Source organism: Thamnophis sirtalis, unplaced genomic scaffold, assembly GCF_051295495.1.
Source record: "Thamnophis sirtalis isolate CommonGarterSnake01/CBP01778 unplaced genomic scaffold, rThaSir2_p1.2 scaffold_4, whole genome shotgun sequence".
NCBI lineage: Eukaryota > Metazoa > Chordata > Lepidosauria > Squamata > Natricidae > Thamnophis > Thamnophis sirtalis.
The window spans coordinates 87,435,218-87,456,064 of NW_028261384.1; the positions used below are offsets into that span (position 1 = coordinate 87,435,218).

The following is a 20,847-nucleotide window of genomic DNA, read 5'->3' on the forward strand; positions in this document are numbered from 1 at the left end:
ACCTTTTCAGATTCTTTCAGTACAAACCTTTGTCCATGCGTTCCAAGCTACTTATTTCTATGAGGAAAATGCATTTTATATTATTTTACTTCGCTGTTCCAGCTGCCCCTTCACATTGACTTCAAGCTTTAAAATCCTCCTTTAATTATTCTTTAGTTATTTCAATATTCAAATTACTAAATGTTCTCTAGGGAATCAAGTGTTGTTAAATAATCCAGAACATTCCTCTTTTGCAAACTGCTTGTTCTTGAGATCTTTAAAGCCTAGTTTTTTCAGAAAATCTTCTGTGTTTGAAAGATATTTTCCATACATACATACATACATACATACATACATACATACATACATACGTCCTATCTATCTTCTCAGAAAATCCTGGGCGATATATATTTGGTGTCTTCAACTCCATCTTGACTCCTGGCATATTGGTCAAGTTTCTGCAGTTTTCTTGGCAAGGTTTCATAATTGACTTGCCATTATCTTCTTCCTAGGGCTGAGAGAGAGACTAGCCTAAAGTCACCCATCCAGCTTTGTGCCTAAGGCAGGACTAGAAATCACTGTCTCCCAGCTTTTTGCCTGATGCCTTAACCAATATATCAAAGCAATACGCAGTGGTAGCTTCTTAAAATTTCTATTATAAAAGAATGAATAAAACCAATGCCGGAAGCTTGTTTCTTTATTGTGTCACTTTTTAATTATATATTTAAAATAAAAATAATTATCAAAAGTTCAAGAGGGACAGCTAACTTGGCAGGTTCCTATGGAGGTACAGTGTTTATGGTGAAATTGATACCTATAGACTATGTAATGTAAATATACATGTTGTAAAATTAAATTGTTATTCAAACCTGTACTTTTTAATGCTAATTTCAGTATAATACTATTCTAAGTGAGATGGACAACATCTACTCTGTTGCCAAGGTTTGTCCACCAAACCAGCAACCCTCCTGCTGGGCTTTAGAGCCAGGTAAGTACTTCCTTCTCTACATTAGCCCAGCTCATTCGTTGCAGGTGTTTTGCATGCTTCTTATTATTTTCTGGACCATGAGAGCATCCTTATACATGGATATGAATATAAAGTTGATTTATAGTAGATTATAATTTCTAAGATTGCAAACAGTGAACCTATATGTTTTAATTACATAACATTTTATATGAAGGTACTCCTTGCCAATTGCCTTGTTCGTAGACTTTTTAAATTTACAATGGCACTGAAGAAGTAGATATACAACCTTGTTTTCAAACTTGCAGCCATTGCAGTATCCTGAAGTTACATGATCTTGATTTGAGGCCTTGGCAGCTACTGTGCATTTATAACAGTTACAATGTCATGTGGTTACATTATCACTATTTGCAGTCTTTAACAGCTGGCTCCCAACAAGCAAAGACAATGGGAAAACCAGCAGTAATCTGCAAGACATGGTCATGTGACATTGTGCTTAACAATCATGGGTGATCTGCTTAATTATCACCGAGGAACTAATGTCAGTTGGGCACAATCTCATGTGGTATCATTTTTTTTATAATGAAATAAATGCACTAAAGAAAAATTGTAGAAGAGAAATTGAGAAGTATAAACTATATCCTCCCTTGAGTTTCAATCATTTATTTTTCCATAAACTGAATCTGTCCTTACAATTTCTCAAAAGTAACTATACTAAGGTTTTTGAAGCAAGCGTACTGTTAGAAAATAGGTTTTCCATTGCCAACCAATATAGAATTAGTATTTCCTAATTTGGAAACCCTAGTCTCTTATTTTTGAACTAATATCTACCATAAAAAATTTTTAACAAATCAAATTAAAGAATACAAAGAGACTCATTTTCTTTTGCTATTTATGGAAATTCTCAATCATCTGGATCATTATTATCCCACAGGTGCTTTCCCAAAAGGCAAGAGGACTTTCTTGTTTTTTTCTTGGAATGTTTTGCTTCTCACCCAAGAAGTTTCTTCACTTCTGACTGAATAGTGGGGAATGGAAGGATTTATATTCTTTGCAGTCATCTGGTCATTAGCACTTTGAGGGTTGGTCAATATTTATCTGAGATTGTATAAGAGTCATGTGAAACAGAAGCTTCACGGGACTGTAACAACTCAACTTTCCCCCCCTTTTTTTCTACAGAAGGGAAAGGTTTTTTGACTGGGCAGCTCGACGTGATTAAGGCCGTTCTGCTCCTCCTTTGCGCTTCTTGCCCATGGGCACGCGCTGCCCTCCTCTCTATGATAGCTGCCTGGTTAAAAAGGAGGAGGAGGCTCCGCTGGTCTGGAGCCCGCCCGTGGGGGAGGGATCCCCCTCACATTCCTCGTCTTGTCGAATGGGCTCCGGACCAGTGGAGCCGCCTCCTCCTTTTTAACCAGGCGGCTATCAGAGAGAAGAGGGAAGCGCGTGCCCATGGGCTTGTGCAGCAGCCAAATCCTCGCCTCTTGTTCTTCGGCTGCTGCACAAGCCCAAGGGCATGCGCTGCCCGGTTTGGTGAATCCGGCGTAGCTTCAGAGAAAGAAGGCGTGTGAGAAAGCCCCCCCCCCCATCCCCACTGCCTGAATGTTTGAATGAAGGAGGCTACAGGCTCCTTTGTCCTTGGCTATGCTATTTCCTTTCGTTCTCTGCTGCCCGAACGAGTGAATGAGGCAGAGGGAGAATGAAAGGAGATCGCATCGGGCGGGGGGAGCAAGCCAAGCATTCCAGTACTATGCCACCGGAGGAAGGGGTTCTAAAACGTACGCTCAATTTCACGAACAGGTTCTAGCATACCGGTTAGAACAGAAACCCACCCCTGCACTGCAGCCAAACTGACCTGGAACAAGGAGCGATTGCTTCCTCTGCCCGCTTCTTCGAACGGCAGGCCTCAGTGGCGGTTAAGGCTCCTATCTTTAAACACAGAACTTTCCTCACCACTTTATGCGGTTGGGCCCGGACTTGCTTTCTGAGCACGGGGCGATGGGTGGTAGTTTGTGTGGAAGCCCAGTTAAGTCCTTTGCTAGCAGGCAGGTTCTGGGACACCTGCCACCACCAAAGGACCTTCCTGAAGTTGCTTTTCTGAGCACAGGGGAAATGGACAGTATTTTGTCCCTTCTGTCTTCCCGTTGCTCAGAAAAGCAACTCCAGGAAGGTCCTTTGGTGGCGGCAGGCGTCCTAGAACCTGCCTGCTAGCAAAGGACCTTCCCGAAGTTGCTTTTCTGAGCAACAGGGAGACAGAAGGGACAAAATACCATCCGGCCAGGATGGGTATACAGGGCTGGGGGGCGGGGCAGGCTTACTTCCATGTCCGGTGACTAACTGGTTTGCGAGAACTGGCGGGGACCGGCAGCAACCCACCCCTGGTGGTGTCATATCCTCCTCCCCCTCTGTGGAGAGAAGACTGCTCAATTTTAATATACAGATATAATTGTGGTTGTAAGTCTGTGACTTACAACTACAATTGAGTCCAAAATTTATGTTGCTAGGTGAAACATTTGTTAAGTTAGTTTTGCCCCATTTTGTGATCTTTATTGCCACAGTTGGAGTGAATCACTGCGGTTGTTAACTTAGTAACACAGTTGTTAAGTGGCTTCCCCATTGACTTTGCTTGTCAGAAGGTAGCAAAAACTAATTATATGATTCCAAGCACTGCAACTGTCATAAATAGGAACCAGTTGCAAAGCATCCAAATTTTGATCACAAGACCAAGGGAATGTTGCAATGGTCATAAGTGTGGAAAAACCATCATAAGTCATTTTTTACATTGCTGTTGTAACTTTGAACAGTCACTAAATTAACTGTTGTAAGTCGAGGACTACCTGTAGATGGCCTCTTTAATACTTCTTTCAAACCAGCAGTCCTCTCTGTCCAGAATGTGGATTTTGCTGTCTTCAAAATTGTGGCCTTTTTCTTTCAAATGCAGGTGGACTGCTGAATCTTGTCCTCATGGGTTTGTTGTGCCATGCATTTGTGAAGTGTTTGTTTTGTTTTCCCGATGTACAGATCTGCAGATCTGTCTCACTGCATTTTTCTGCAGTTTTCTCCCAACTATTTGCCTAATTTCTGAAATATAATCCCAATTGTTTTGAAACAATAATAATCCTTCTCTATGTAATAACCTATGTAACTTCTCTAACAATTTCCTGATAGCAACCCTCTAGTGTTTAAGGTAGGGAACCAAGCTGCTTATCTGTAATTGTTGTTCTATTAATACATAATCAGTATATTAGCACATATAGTATGTCAGAGCAGATATAGTTGGGACTTTCTAAAAAGGCTTGCAAGCTCTTAATGCGCTCCTTGCCTATGTTCAGTAATGTTTCATTTTGCTATGCTACTTCTCAGTATATTTTATCAAGATCCCAAACTTCAAGTAGCACTTACTTAGAAACATATAGAAAGAGTTATTAATGAGATGACATCAGTGATGAGAATTAATGAGATGACATCAGTGATGAGAATCTAGACACTAGATTCAAAAAGTAATGATGGCTTTGATATAATAACCACAAGAGTCTCTGGAATACTAGTCACTTCAACCATTATGTTTAAAAATATTGCTTCCTGAAGGGGAAAGACCTTCCGAGTCCAGTTCTTCTCAGCTGTGCATCATGGGTTCCACTAGAATACTGTTGCTTTATACTTCTTTAGACCAATAGTGCACTTCTCCAAATCTTCAAACTCTAGCATGATGAAATTATTTAATAATACTAGTAAATTACATTTCTTGCTGAATGCGTCTTTTCTTTGGGTACATAGAGATGTAGAAAAGTTAGTGCAAATTCCGGTGGCTTTTTTGATGTTCCTTGGATTTTGTTCAGTTGTATGATCCTTTAATGATTTCTTTTATATCTCTTCTTTTCCCATGCTCCTCAGAAATTACAGAAATCATGGCCACTTCTCGTAGTTACAGAAAGTTGCTTTATGCCTGGGAAGGATGGCATAATTCTGCTGGCAATCCCCTGAGATCCAAGTATGAGAAATTCGTTTCACTGAGCAATGAAGCCTATAGAATGGACGGTGAGATGTTAAAAACAGATAGGGGATGGGATCAATGCTACCTGGATTGAAAATCTGCCTCAATCTAACAATTGAAGCATTTTAATTCAAACTAAGAAACCTCAGTGTGATTGAGAAAGAGGCATATTATAACCCTCCATAAATCTAACACATTTTCATGGGCCTTATATTTTTTAAATGAATTGTTGTGTTTTATTTTCCACTCATTGCCATTCCAAAATGAAGCTATTATGAGTTAACCATTTTTGATCAATGTATCTGTTGTGTTTTTAGTCTCAACACCTTTCCATTCATTTCAAAAGTATTCAAGAATATGGCACACATGTGATCAAGTGCTTGACCCTGATCACTATAATGAAAGGGATTAAATGTACCATATCAGATTCATTTGGGAAACTACTCAAAGTTGGTAAAATAGCTGCCAGCATAAGAAATTATTGATATACAGAGGTCAACTTATTAACTCTTCATTCTCTAATGAATGATGCAACAGACCAGGTCAACATCTGAAGGTCCAATTAATTATATAATTTATTATTATTATTATACAATTGTATCACAGCGGCCAGTTGTTTCGCCGGATTTGGCATTGGTTACTAGTCGGGCCCCACCCAGGGGCCTAGGATGTCGTAACGTATTTTCATAATATGTGTGCAGATCCAAGCAGTGCGGCTTTTTGCATTTGACTGATGGTGATTTTGTCAATTTTTAACTGTTTTAAATGTAATTCCAGTGCTTTATTATTATTATTATTATTATTATTATTATTATTATTATTATTAATCATCAACTGGATTATTGCTAAAAGTACATGCTTAGAATTAGATAACAGTCAACAGCATTTGATTTAGTTCATTAATAGCTATGTAGGAAATTAGGCTGTTTCCTCTTTTTACCCCTCTCTCTCCAGTTCAGCAACTCCTTCTCCTACACCTACTATAAATACATTTAGAAATATTTGAAAAAAACTGTATTTGGATACAGAACTGGCATTTTTTGCCTTCAGAATTGGACTGGTTCAATTACATTATAAATGGTGCAGAAAAATCTAGGAGATGGATTGTTCACAACTACGTTCTGTAATTCTAGAGTAATTATGGATAATTTAAAGAGCTTGTTTGTATTGTAAGAACTGTATTTATGCTGAATACTCTATTGTTTTTACATTTAGGATTCCAAGATACTGGGGCTTATTGGCGCTCTTGGTATGATTCACCAACATTTAAGGAAGATCTAGAGCAACTTTATCACCAATTGGAGCCTCTCTATCTAAATCTCCACGCATATGTCAGAAGGAAACTATACGACCAATATGGCTCTAAATACATAAACCTGAAAGGCCCTATTCCTGCTCACTTATTGGGTAAAAAAAAAGTTTGTGTGTGTTTAATAGAGTTGGGATCAGGCAGGGAAGCATTGGAAAAATCCTTAATATCCCACTGTATTCTATACTAATGGTAGGCAATTTTTGGAACGGAAGTGGGCTGACTTGAATAAGAGACCTCTGGGAGGAAACAAGTCTTATTTTTATTTTAAAATTCAAATAACAAAAGCAACCTGAAATTATTTTTCCAAATTTTGGCAGCAAAATGCTTGGATTTCAGTCACATATCTTGGGGCATTGGAGAGCAATCTTACTAAATTAGTGTCTTCCTAATAGATTAGATCATAACTCCTATTATCTATTGATATGTTACATGGTGATAATAGAAATCATGATAAGCTTTCTTTAAAGAATACCATGTTTTGATGGGAGGAAAAACACAAATATAAAAGTTAAAATGTAAGAAATGTAAAAGAACCTGTCTGGTGGAGTGCTTTAAGCATTGGACTAGAAATTGTGATGCCAGAAGCTTTAATCCTTTTTTAACCATGGAAAGCTGACTGACTCACAGTCACCCTCTTTCAGCCCAACTCATTCACAGATTGATTTATTAGATTTGTATGGCTGCCCATCTTAAACAAATTGGGTGACTCACAAAAGGAATAAAACCAATAATTATAAAACATGAAATAGTAACATGATAAAACAAATTCTCCCTTTAGGATTCCCCAGATAACCTCCAATTATTCTTATTTCATTCTTTCTATTCTTTTCAATTCTATCCTATTCCAACATCTCCATAAAAAAATCAATTCTTGATGGCCTTCTGAAAGGCTACAGATGAGGGATTGCCAAATTACTGAGGAAGGTGTTCCGTGAAATAGGGATAGCTACGGATGAGGCATGTTTCCAAAATCCCACTTGGTGGCAGAATTTTAGCAAAGGGATTTGAAGCTTGCCTATCCTATCTTATTCAATCAACAGATGTTCTTAGAGAGAGGCAGTCCTTGAAGTAACCAGGTCCTGTGTCATGTAGGGCTTTTTAAAACAAGCACCTTGAATTGCACCTGAAAGGAAATTGATGTCAGTTTTCAATGCAACTCGTGTGCAATAGAGGTATAATATGGGTGAATCTATGAACACTTACATTGGTGCAGTCCTTGGTGCTCTCTGAGCTTGTTTGTCTTCTTGCAGATGTTTCATTATCAAAACTAGGTAACATCAGCAGCAGCTGCAAGAAAACAAGCAAGCTCAGAGAGCACCAAGGGCCCTTCATGTCAATCCTGATCTCCTTCATTAGTACTTGTATTGGTATATCATAGAAAATGTGTTGCTGCATTCTGGATCAGTTGTAACTTCTTTGTAGTCTTTCATATAAACCACACTGCAATAATCCAGACAGCAAATTATTAAGCCATGAGTGACTGAACAAGGTTGTTGTGTAGATAAAATAAAGGCAGGAGGAAGGAAGGAAGGAATATTTATGCTACTCTATGAATATTTTAATCTCCTTTCTAGGATTCACAAACTTACTATGGCCAATGGAGAAGATGCATTGGAATAATATGGGGGAAAGGCTAGGAGCCTGAATTATATATTTATTCAGTCTCTGTGGAAACTGACACGTGTTTTACATGCCAATGTTCCCATGTAAAGAGTTTCTAAATAAAGAGGTCCTATGAGCATTGGAATTTCAATGCTTGTCATTGAAACTACAGTAACAAGAGGAAGAATATCTTTTTCCTAGTTGTGCATTTTGTCCAGAGGCTGCTAAGCTTCCCTCTGGCTGTTGTTTATATAACAAAACTGTCATATGCATTCATGGAATTAACATAGTGCCTCCTTTGACTCTTATTCTATTGGCTGTTTCCCTCTAGTCTGTGTGCCAAATAACAGTTTCTCTCTAATTTTATGTATAGCCTTTCCTTCTCCCTTCAAGCTGTTGGTTTTATTCAGCTAAACAGTGCTGCTTTGCCCCCTGCAGGTAACATGTGGGCCCAGCAATGGAACAACATTTACGACATGATGGTGCCTTTTGCAAATAAGCCACATCTAGATGTTACCAATACCATGAAACAGAAAGTAAGGACATTAGTGTTATGGTTTTATTCCATTCCCTTTAGCTGCAGCTGTTACAGGAACTGAAACGGAAAATGCCCATATACACAAATATTGCTAGTGATACCTTTTTATCCAGCAGTGAGATGATTATTTGTTCTCTGAGCAAGAATTGGAATAATAAATATATACTAATCTGCTCAACATAGCATCAAAAAGTGACAAGCCAGGTAGGCGAGACTGAAGTGCATGAATGAACCACAGCTCTCCATGGAATTCTTCCAATGCAGCTTTCTGTACTATAGATATTTTTCAATGCTGCTTCTCTAACATAATTGCCAGGTGTATTGTAGCTCCAGTTTGTTCATTTCAAGGTCCGAATTTCATGTTAAATTTTCAGAAGGACTGTCCAAGATTACATGCAAGCGCTATATAGGAGTAATATTCATACACGTTCTTGTCTTTAATAACCACCTTGGAGGTACAGTCTTTAATTTCATTTCTTGACACAACTATCCAAAAGAGACAAATATAGTAGTATTTATCCTCAAGGCTCAAGATATGTGGCAACTCTCATCTCATAGTACAGAAGACCAGTAGGCTGTCTCCTTCAAATTCTTAATTATGCTTCTCCTCTGTTCCACTCTGTAACTCTTTTTTCCTAAACAATAGTTCTCCATGACATTCTAAAGCTCAAGCAACACATGCCTGTATAATTTATTATGAGAATACTTGAGTGACCCGGGATCAATCCCTAAGAACAGTTTCCAACAATTTTGTGCTATCTAATGCTTCAGATGGGTTCTTGCCTTCCCTAGAACTGGAACGCAACACACATGTTCCGGGTGTCGGAGGAGTTCTTCACGTCGCTTGGCATGTTTGAAATGCCACCTGAATTCTGGGAGAAATCCATGCTGGAGAAACCAACAGATGGGCGGGAGGTGGTGTGTCATGCATCGGCATGGGACTTCTTCAATCGCAAAGACTTCAGGTGCATACGGCATGTGATGGGGACTTGCCATGCAAAGGGAACTCTAGATCTTATTGACATAGAGACATTTTACATTTTAAATATTATTAAAATGTATGCTTTTTTCTAATATTCAAGGTTTGATGCTGGTAACAAAAATAACATCCATTTAGGTGAAAGGTCTCCTTTTCCAAATTTTGGAAATGATTAGGGTGCTGCGAATTTAACTAGAAGATGTATTAGAGCAGGGGTGTCAAACTCAATCGCATTGAGGGCCGCATCAGGGTTGTGTTTGCCCTCAGGGGGCTGGGTGGACAGGACCAGCTCAATGTCATTCGTGTTGGGGACACCTGTGCCCAAGTGCTAAGGCAGGATTTCCCTCAGACCTTCCCTCTCCTTCCTTCCTTCCTTCCTTCCTTCCTTCCTTCCTTCCTTCCTTCCTTCCTTCCTTTCATCCTTCCTTTTCTACTTTTTCTTTCCCTCTTCATTCTCATTTCATCTTTCTTTCCCCACTTTCCTCCTTTTTCCTTGTCTTTCCTCTTTCCCTTTCTCCTTTCTTGTCCCTTCTTGAATGCTCAAATACAAAAGGAGGAATATTTCTCCTTTTGTTTTGCTTTTAGTTTGTTTTGCTAGCTCTTTTGCTAGCAAAAATGGAGTCCGTTTTCACTGGTAGAGACTGCAGGAGGCCATTGCAGCCGAAAATGGAGCCAGGGAGGGCTACATGAGGCCCTCCCAAGCTCTGTTTTTTGCTGGCAGAGACACCACAGGCTGGTCCTTCACTGTTTCCAGGGTGGCCCCACCAGCCAGATCTAAATGCCCCTGTATTAAAGTGTTTATCAGAAAACTCCAAGAACATATATGCTCCAAGGATCCCTGCTTTTTAGCAGCTCTTTTAATCCTATCTGCAAGAGAACTGTAGAATAAATTAGACTCCTATCCTAACATTTGCATAGTGTTGTGCACTTTTAATCATTGCTTTGCCCATTATACCTTACCCAACAAAAATACTAAGCACAATTCTGATCTATCAAAATATAGGCCATCTCTGCCCTAAACTACAATTTCTGTTCTGTTTAAATGCATGTATACTTTTCCTTCTCCACCCTGCCCCCCCTGGAAAAGATACTTGGCAAAATGATATTAGGACTATATTACTTTCTCTTATAGAAAGAATGCATGAAAAGGGATTAATTTATCAAAGTTCAGAATTATGCTTGTGTGAAGGAATACAATTCCTTAGTCTTAATCTGCCACAAACCTATGCTTTCAAAGGTAATCACTACCAAGTCAAAGCCAAAATTATCATGTCTTCTGTCTCTTTCACTTTTTTCTATTCATTCAGTGAGATGTTAGACTTGATAACTTTTTAATGAATGGCTGAGGGAAGTAAGTTGTGAAAGGGGGTCGTCTAAATTTGTTCTAAATTCTCTTCAAAATACATATTTTCTTCAAGGAATGATAGAAAGCCTAATTCTGGTGCAAGAATAATTGATCTTTTCCAGCTGTTCTGAGGCTATCAGCAAATATTCCAGGTTCCAAAAACAATTGATGCTTTGATAGTATATTGAGACACAGTCTTCACTGAACCCTCGCTTTCCTGTTCCCTGTCCTGCAGGATAAAGCAATGTACAACAGTTACTATGGAGCAACTCTTTACAGTACATCATGAAATGGGGCACGTTCAATACTACTTGCAGTATAAGGACCAGCCAATAAGTTTTCGCAGTGGGGCTAACCCTGGCTTTCATGAAGCCATTGGAGATGTCATGAGTTTGTCTGTTTCCACTCCCGCCCATCTCAAGAAAATTGAGCTGCTCACCAATGTCACTCAAGACAGAGGTAAATGAGCATACAATGGTTGGTGACAAGACAGAAGAAGAAAATCAAAAAAGTTTATGGGAGATGTTTTTCATACTGGGTATGATAAATAATTGTTATGAATGATTGGGAATCAGGTTTATGGCCTGCCCACCTATCAGTTTGAAAGTATGCAAATGTGAGTAGATTAATAGGTACCACTTTGATGGGGAGGTAACAGCGTTCTATGCACCTTTGATGTATAGCCATGCTGTCCACAAGACCATAGAAATTGCCTTCGGACAACACTGGCACCTTCAGCCTAGACGTGCAGATGAGCACCATGCCCTAGATTTGGACATGACTGGCAGGGAAACATTTACCTTTTTTGATCTCATCCTAGAAATAAAATGTACTGAATCATAAAATATGCCATCTCATCCTTGTTGCTTTAAGTCAGTGAAAACAAGTGTGCACATGAGTTTGCATTTATGCACGTGCGCACGCACACACACATGTCCACATTGAGAGGAATTGGAATAATGCAGTGTAGAGCTACAGACGAGTTCATGGTGTAGCTGCTGCTGCTGCTCTGTGTATTGGAGCAAATTATTTTTCCTAAGGAAAAATATACTTGTAGATGTTTGTGCCTTTCCCAGAGGTGTTTGGATCAGCTCAAGCTTTTCAAGCAACTGCTCTTAGCTTGGAAGAGAGGGAATTCACTGGTTTATTCTCAACAGAGAATTCATCTATATAGATTGCTAATCTATTCTTACTTCTTTGCCATCTTCTGGGTATATAAGGGTTTAATAGAAACTCTTTTTTAGAGTGTGTCAAATTTTTCAACTTTCAGCTTCCAAACAATAGGGGTACTCAAAAGTTGTGACACGGCTTTGGGATTGTAAAAATACTATGGTTACTTTAGTATAATTTGGATATGCTTGTAAAGTAACTACATAAATATCATAATTTTTTAACATTTTGTTTGTTTCACACTTTTGTCTTCCTTGATTCCTTGCAGAGAGTGATATCAATTATCTTCTGAAAATGGCCCTGGAAAAGATTGCCTTTTTACCCTTTGGCTATCTAATTGATCAATGGCGGTGGGATGTTTTCAGTGGACACACCCCTCCAAGCCGCTACAATTTTGATTGGTGGTACCTAAGGTAAAACAGCCTCAGCCAGGCAAATAGAAAATTGCCATAATGGGTTAGAGGCAAGCAAAGCAGCAGGTTTAACAAATGTAATCCTCCAACCTAGACCCCTCTAAGTATATTGAATTACAGCCTCCATCATGTAACTCTCTAGTGGTGGTTGCTTTATGTATGGTTATTATTTTTTATTTAATGTTGTTTATTTTAACTTTTTGAAACCACCCATTCTCTGTATCCATCCCTCCAACAAATGTCCCTCTGACAAATATAATTTCGATATCTAAGAATATAGAACAAAACCTGCCAACAAAAGTGCGTATATTCAAGGCTATGGCTTTCCCAGTTGCAATGTATTAATGTGAAAGTTGGACCATAAGGAAGGCTAAGGGTGAAAGAATTGAGGCCTTTGGACTATGGTGCTGGAGAAGACCCTGTGAGTCCCTTGGACTGCAAGGTGATCAAACCGGTCAGTCCTGGAGGAGATCAACCCTGACTGTTATTTAGAAGGCCAGATCCTGAAGATGAAACTGAAATACTTTGGCCACCTAATGAGAAGGACAGAGTCACTGGAGAAGAGCCTAATTGTGGGAAAGATTGAGGGCAAAAGAAGAAGGGGACAACAGAGAATATGGTGGCTGGATGGAGTCATTGAAACAGTCGGCATGAGCTTAAATGGACTCTGAGGGATGGCAGAGGACAGGAAGGCCTGGAGGAATGTTGTCCATGGGGTCACAATGGGTTAGACATGACTTTGCAACTAACAACAACAAAACAAGAGCCAAGGTGGCGCAGTGGTTAAAAAGCAGCACTGCAGGCTACTGCTAGATCAGCAGGTCAGCGGTTCAAATCTCACCGGCTCAGGGTTGACTCAGCCTTCCATCCTTCCGAGGTGGGTAAAATGAGGACCCAGATTGTTGGGGGCAATATGCTGACTCTCTGTAAACCGCTTAGAGAGGCCTGAAAGGCCTATGAAGCGGTATATAAGTCTACTGCTATTGCTATTGCTAAAATAATATGACACTATAAGAAAAGGAAAATTTGAAAAGATAGATGAACTGAAAGCATTATTTTATTTGAAAAGGCAAAAGGGAAAACTGAATGCAAAGTAGCTGTTTCTTGTGATATTTTAATGATTACCATTATATCTACATATACCTCTTTGCTTGAATCTGAAGTCTGCTTGTTGTTGGGAAATGATTGTACTTATTTTGTCCATTTCTTTTTTGTCCATTGGTTAAGGTGTTTTTTTTTCCCCCAGAACAAAATATCAAGGAATTTGTCCTCCTATTGCAAGAAATGAAACAAACTTTGATCCTGGAGCTAAATATCACATCCCTGCCAACACACCTTATATCAGGTATTGGAAGCTGGAAAAAGGAAAGGTGTAAATATGAAATTTTAGGAAGTTTTATTGGGAATTGGGGAAGACTGATTCATGCTTTGATCTTTCATGAGGAAGTTGAGAACACAGTAGAGTTTAGTAGAGATGAAAGTTTCAGCAAACAGCTTTAAAAGATCTAACTAGTTTTATCTTTTAAAGTAAAGAAACTCTAGAACTACAGCTAAACTACATCATAAACTGTATCTTTCCCCCCAGTACAGTCATAATAAACTCTTGGCACAACTATCGATCTTTCTAGGTTCTGCTTGAGAATATCTGACTGACGGTTCTTGAAGAATATCTCTGCATGACCAAATTCCTATCATTTTTATGTTATAATTCTTATATATTGAGTATCTGAGAGCACATTGTCAAGGTCTCCTAAGCAAAATTACTTTATGCTTAATCTATCCTTCAACTGCATTCAGTATAAATAAGAGTAATAGTTATACCATTAAGTTAATTAAAGTATAGAAACAAATATGAGGTTTTCTTACTTCCAAAAATTTAAATCTCATCTTTAATAGAGTATATTATTTGTAATTGATTTGTTATTTCTATTTTCCAGAATTTGAATATTTTCAATCTAAAAGGATTATAATATGTGTTTATATATTGTATATTTGGTAAAAATTATGGACTTTTTGCTTTGGACAGGTACTTTGTCAGTTTTATTCTACAATTCCAATTCCACAAGGCCCTTTGCCAAGCTGCCAACCATACTGGTGACCTTCATACATGTGACATCTATAAGTCCACAGCAGCTGGACAGAAACTCAGGTGAAAGCAAAGGGAGAGAGACAACTGACAAAAAATATACTTTATTTCTAAAAGATTATAGATCTTCATATTTTAGCTAAGGATGTATCAATGTTTTCCATTCCTGCCATTCATTCTAAAATGACAAGAGGGATCATTTTCAAATTCCAAAATTAAGACAAAAAGCTGCTCCATTGTAGATTGCCTTATCAACCCCCAACCTAATCTTGTTATCAAGTGTCAGCCCTATAGGATATACAGATCATGAAAACAATGCAATTTAGGTCTAAAATACTTTTATTAGAACAGGTATTATAACTTAATCTTGCAAGTCTAAATGTGCTTCCCTCCCTCCCTCCCTTGAACCTTGTGTGAATTAGGGAGAGGTCTGTTCGAAGAATTTTTATAAATTAATTTCTTGGCTTAAGCAATGCATGTCTGGTCATTGCCTTAGTAATGGAACTTCCAACTGTCCTTCAAGACCATTCTTTATGTCCTCTACATCAATCATTCAAAACTGAACACAAATTATAGTACTAAAAAATATTTTCCTTAACAACGATGATCTTTTGGATTTAAAAAAAAACATGCTAGGGTTTGGCAATCTGATTTCCAGGGGAAGAATTTCTGTAGATTGTGAGAATTATAAAAGACAATTATATTGTCAAAATAGAAACATCTCAATTGTTTAATCAGTTTTATCATCATAATGGTTTAGTCAAAATCAGGATGTTGCGAAGATAAATTAGCGTTGCAAATTCAATACCTGTAAAAAAACCCACCAAAAAACCCTCTTTCTGCTATGCCACCTGGGTCATTTGAACAATTTAACTGTGCCACTTCTAATCTCAATGGTTCTATCTATTTACTCTTTCTTTATCTTCACTGCAGTGAGGCAATGAAGGCAGGATCTTCCCGGCATTGGCAAGATATTCTCCAACAACTCACTGGTACAAGTAAAATGAATGCTTCAGCATTGCTTGAATACTTCAAACCCGTTACTGAATGGCTAAAAGAAAAGAATGGGAAGAACAATGAAACACTAGGCTGGCCAGAATTCGATTGGCGTCCTCCTGTCCCTGAAGGCTATCCAGAAGGCCTTGGTAAAGTTTTCCATGCATAAAACCTTAAATGATACCCATTTCAGAGAGAATAGATTGAATCAGTGGGGGTTCCTACTGGTTCGGACCGGTTCAGCCAAACTGGTACTGGTTTGGTGGCCTGGGTCTCTGGAAATGGCAGCAACCCAGCCTGCCATGTCCCTGAACAGGTTCTCTGAGCGTAGCAGGCCTGGGTCACTGCCAATAATTGTACTGTGCATGTATGCACAGCGCGCATCAAGTGCACATGTGGCATGCACACAAGTGAACCAGCAGTAGTGCCTGTCGGAACCCACTCCTGAATTGAATGTTGCACTGGGAGGCTTAGTCTTTAGCTGCAATAGTTTCCCCTTTCCAAAAAAGAGGGTGAGGGAATAGAATAATCATTACTTCCAGATACCAATTGATAATTGAATCTGATTGTCATAATCAACAGGAATATCCAGTTATCATTCTAGTTATGCAGTGGGATATAGGAAGAATTGTTGTTAGTTGCGAAGTTGTGTCCAACCTAATCACGACTCCATGGACAATGGGAAGAATAGGGCAATAGGGAAGAATGAGAGACTGCATATGTAAAAGAAGTATGGAGATGAGACTTAAATTCAGGAGACTTAAATGCTTGATGTATCTATAACAGTGGAACTGAAGTAGATATGACCGTGATACCAGAGCTAGCTATTTGTTGGGCCTTGAGAATGTTGAAAGTGGGACAAAAATTATTCAAAACTAATAATATTGTCCCTTAAAATATTTGCTCATTTGTTGTATTGGCAACTGATTAAGGAGCTATAGAAGATGACATTTGATTTGGGGAAAAAGCACAAACGAGCTGTATTGGGATCTCTTCCATTGTTACTCTGTGCAACAAATAACCTGAAAGACAGCTCTCTCTGTGATCAATAATGGTTTCTAAAATATAAATTTCCTGTGTGCTCATTTTAATCTTCCACTGAGTGAGGTCAGCTTCTCAAATTAGTGGTGCCACCGCATACCTCAAAGAGAAATGTCAGGAAATGGAGTTGTCTTACCTCTAATGAAAGTTCCAGAGCTCATTTGTAGAATATGCTTCACATAATCATATTTTGTGTGGTATAAGGTAAGAATATTAGAGAGTGTCTCTCAGTATATATTCCTTCACTAATAAGTGCTAAGGCCAGATAATAAGTTCTGTGACCTTAATTAGTTGGCTAGTATATTCTGTGCTACTTCCCGAAACTGGGGAAAAATATCTTACATCAATAATATGCTGAAGTTTCTAGCATAATCCTGTGACTGAAAAAAACAGTCTTTCTGATGCTGGAAAAAGTAATTTCATATACATATAAGCCTAAGTCCTTTTTTGCTGCAGTTTTTCACTATAATTTTTGCCATAGTTGCCAAGAAAATTGAACAGTTAGTGTATTCTCCTTTTCCCTCCTTTCCAATTGTGCATGATCTCCTTTGTCGGTTCAGATATCTGGCAGCATCAGTCATACTTAGCTGACGGGGTGGAGATCATTCTGATTCTAACATAACCAGAGGAGGAATTCACTTACTTTCCCTACCAGTTCACAAATGTGAGCATGTACCGCCTTCTACGCATGCACAGTCTTGTGCGTTACATTGGAGCAGGTGGGTAGAGCCTCCTGCAGCCGCTGCTACCGGTTCACCGGAACCGGAGAGAACCACTGGAAATCACCTCTGATCATAACTAATATAATTTGGATACAATTTGGGATCTTGGTGGTCTCTTTTTTACAAATTAGACCTATACTGATAATAATTAAACAAATTCAACTTCTTTTTCCAAGTGATGGTGATTTATTTTTAAACACACATGTATACTTCTATATGTGTATATTTACACATTCATCTTTCTATCTTCCAGATAAAATAACTGATGAAACTGAAGCTAAAGCATTCTTAGAAGAGTACAACAGCACAGCTGAAGTGGTGTGGAATGCTTACACAGAGGCCCTTTGGACGTACAATGTCAACATTACTGAACATAACAAAAAGATTATGGTAGGGAAGTCTATACTGCTAAGTAATCCTTGCAGGAAATCCAAAAGAGAAACAGGGAAAACAGATAATATTCCAGGCTTAAAAGAGTGAAATATTTTGCTTATGTTCGATTTATTAGAACTGTCAAATATAGAGGCACATCAAGATATATCAATATTATATTGAGCTATGGTGGCACGGTGGTTAGAATGCAGTACTGCAGATTACTTCTGTTGACTATTGATTGCTGGATGTCAGAAGTTCGGCAGTTTGAGTCTCACTGGCTCAAGGTTGACTTAGCCTCTCATCCTTCCAAGGTCAGTAAAATGAAGACGGAGATTGTTGTAGGCAATATGCCGACACTGTAAAAAACTTGGAGAGGGCTATAAAGCACTGTGAAGTGATATATGTCTAAGTGCTATTGCTATTGCTACTATTACTACCCTTTATTGTACTGTAAGCTACAGTGCAACTGGTTTTTCTTATTAAGACCTATTTGTATAAGCACTTTCCTCCCTTAATTTTGTATTTTTCTGACATTATTTTTGGAAGCAATTTTTGCTAACTTAACCACCACCACCACCACCTCCCTCCCTCCCTCCCTCCCTCCTTTATTGTATTGTAAATCACTGAAAACTGAATGGTGAAGATTTGAACAGAATGTCCAAAACTAAGACATTCTTGCTACATTTCACTTATTCCCAGTACCCCTAGATTCTGAAAACTTCTTGTTGTTGGAATTGTACTTCATATATAACTATAACCCAATGGTGGGTTTCGGATCCCATTCCAACTGGTACAGTTGGAACAAGCCCAGCGGCGTCCAAATGTATGCGCGCAGCACGCATGCACACACATGCAGCATGTGTATGCATCTTAGCACCTCCACGAGCTTCTGCAATATTCCAGCTGCTCAGCGGAGCGGAGCACAGGCGCTGTACATGCCATGCACATGTGCAGAAGCACAGAAGACTTAAAAGGCTGGTAAGGAGCTCAGGCTGGTATCCGGTGCTCCAGGCTGGCTCCGGTATGCCCGTACCGGGGCGTACTGCTTGCAACCCACCACTGGTGCATGCACACGCATGTGCATGCACAGTACAATAAAAGTTGTTCTGCTCATGTGCAGAAGCAAAAAACAAGATGGCAGCACCCATGGCACTGGTTCGGGGGCATAGCAGGCCTGGTTCGCTGCCAGTTCCAGAGACCCAGGCCGTCAAACCACTACCGATTTGTGTAATCAGTGGTAGGAACCCACCACTGATTATATCATGCATTCCCTATGATTTGCCAGATTAAATTCTCTTATGCAGGTCTATTACTAAACAATAATCTGGATTTTCTGAATAGCTAGCAATAGATTGCTAGTTTGTTAGTAATTGCAATTGCTAGTAACAGATCTGTGGTGTTAGTACTGTTAATAGCCCTGTACACACCAGATTATTATTTGAATTAACATATTTGTTACTTTGGAGAAAAAAACTCCTGTTCTATTATCCATCTTCATTTTTTCCTATTCCCTTTGTAGTTGGAGAAGAATCTTGCAATGTCAAACCATACTCTGCAAAATGGATTAAAGGCTCGGCAGTTTGATTCCACTGATTTCAAAGATTTTGAAATAAAACGTATTCTGAAGAAATTAAGTGATATTGAGCAGGCAGCCTTACCTGAAGCAGAGCTGAAGGAGGTGAGATTGAAAGGAGATACTATTTATAGTGCTTTATAAAATTCTTGAATTGCATAATAATGGAAGTTTGTAATATTTTGCTTTTGCATGTAATGGATTCCTTTGTTCTCATTCTTAGTTACTTGGGCCTATTCAGTATGTCAATGACATCCCTCTTCTTCCTCAAATTCCTCTGATGCCTGAGATCCTTGCTAGTGGATTCACATAAACAACTCCAGTTTCTAAGATTTTAAGTAATTTATATAATAATTATAAAGCAATAAAAAACAATGTAGTAGTTCTTACAGTAAGTAAAATTTAAAGCTGCCAATCTGATGGCCTATTGGTAATGTGATAATTTTATATGATATTATATTTTTATCATATTGCAAAAATTGAGGAGTTGCTGGGTTTCTGATTGAAGATTATGCTAGAATTCAGTTGAGATGAACTCATTAGTAGCTATAGATAATCTTTTGATAATAAAGGAACAAGAAAGTATGTTATGAATGAGTAATTCTCCAGATGGACACAGTGAAAAGAATACTACTAAGTTCTGTAACACATGAACAGGTTTTTATTCCATTATTTATTTTGTTTGCATCACAAATTCAGCATAATTAATTTCAACAAATTAATTTCCCAAATATTATCCTGTGGGGTTGTTGTTGTTGTAAAAATTGAATGATTAAGGAGTGCCATTATCATCCATTTTTATCAATTTCATGGTATATAATATGTTTACCATTAAAATCCTTTAGTAGAACGAGTTGGTCAACTTGTAAACTAGAGAAGACATAAGCCAGTTTCTATATTGTATGGTAGAATAATCTTATTTCTTTCAGTATAATCACCTGCTCTCAGAAATGGAGACAACGTATAGTGTAGCCAAAGTCTGCAGAACAGGCACAGACTGCAAAGCATTAGATCCTGGTAAGTCCTATCACTGTCACATAATTTTAATGAATAGTCTCTTATTGCTCCAGCGTAATTTCTTGAAACTCACCTGGAATTGATATAGACATGAAATTTTGGAGTTACAAATTTACATTCAAGATCACCTTGTCACCATGAGAAGTAGAATTTATATTTCATAAGGAACGCAGAGCTGAAAATACCCTTTCCCCGCTGCAAGACAGCTTCCATGACCATTAGCATGGAATTTTAACTGTCCAGCCCTAAAGGGTTCAAATCAGGAATGTTGTTATCACACAACAGATCCCACAAATTTTAGACATGCAACAAAGGAGGCTCTCAAGTAGTTTTGAGTCAGCGGAATTCTTTGATGGAACAATCCATCTTCAACAGGAAAGCACCCAGATGTTCAGTAAGAAATGGATTGGGGAAAATAATGTTGTGCTAATTATTATTTTGATGCTTGTGAGAAACATCTTGCTCATGAAAACAGAATTGGATATAGATTGCTGTATTGTTAGCGTTTTTTAAAATATGTAGGGGAATATATTTCACTGCACTTTAGTTCTCTTTGAGAAGAACAAAGTATGCAGAAGAATTCAGCTTTTAAAATGTAGAGAGACCTCTCTCAGCTTAGTGGCCTTCAAATCTGTTAGTATAATTCCCATTCTTCCCATACAAAATATGCACAATGAGGGGAATGCAAAGGGTTTAGCTGGGAAATAAGGGTCTAATTATAAACATTATTAATATGTGCACTGA

At 38.4% G+C, this 20,847-nt stretch overlaps 1 protein-coding gene across 1 annotated transcript in view; it reads left to right on the plus strand.

The window, feature by feature from the left end:
• Window positions 1-20,847, plus strand: part of ACE (angiotensin I converting enzyme) — a 44,381-nt gene that overhangs the window by 10,628 nt on the left and 12,906 nt on the right. Inside the window, exons 3-15 of the mRNA XM_014062471.2 lie at window positions 874-967; window positions 4,835-4,978; window positions 6,150-6,341; window positions 8,287-8,384; window positions 9,179-9,351; window positions 10,946-11,169; window positions 12,149-12,293; window positions 13,540-13,638; window positions 14,320-14,442; window positions 15,313-15,524; window positions 17,392-17,528; window positions 19,033-19,191; window positions 20,016-20,103. Of these exons, the coding sequence (XP_013917946.2) occupies window positions 874-967; window positions 4,835-4,978; window positions 6,150-6,341; window positions 8,287-8,384; window positions 9,179-9,351; window positions 10,946-11,169; window positions 12,149-12,293; window positions 13,540-13,638; window positions 14,320-14,442; window positions 15,313-15,524; window positions 17,392-17,528; window positions 19,033-19,191; window positions 20,016-20,103 (1,888 nt within the window). The remainder of the gene's footprint in view (window positions 1-873; window positions 968-4,834; window positions 4,979-6,149; window positions 6,342-8,286; window positions 8,385-9,178; window positions 9,352-10,945; window positions 11,170-12,148; window positions 12,294-13,539; window positions 13,639-14,319; window positions 14,443-15,312; window positions 15,525-17,391; window positions 17,529-19,032; window positions 19,192-20,015; window positions 20,104-20,847) is intronic.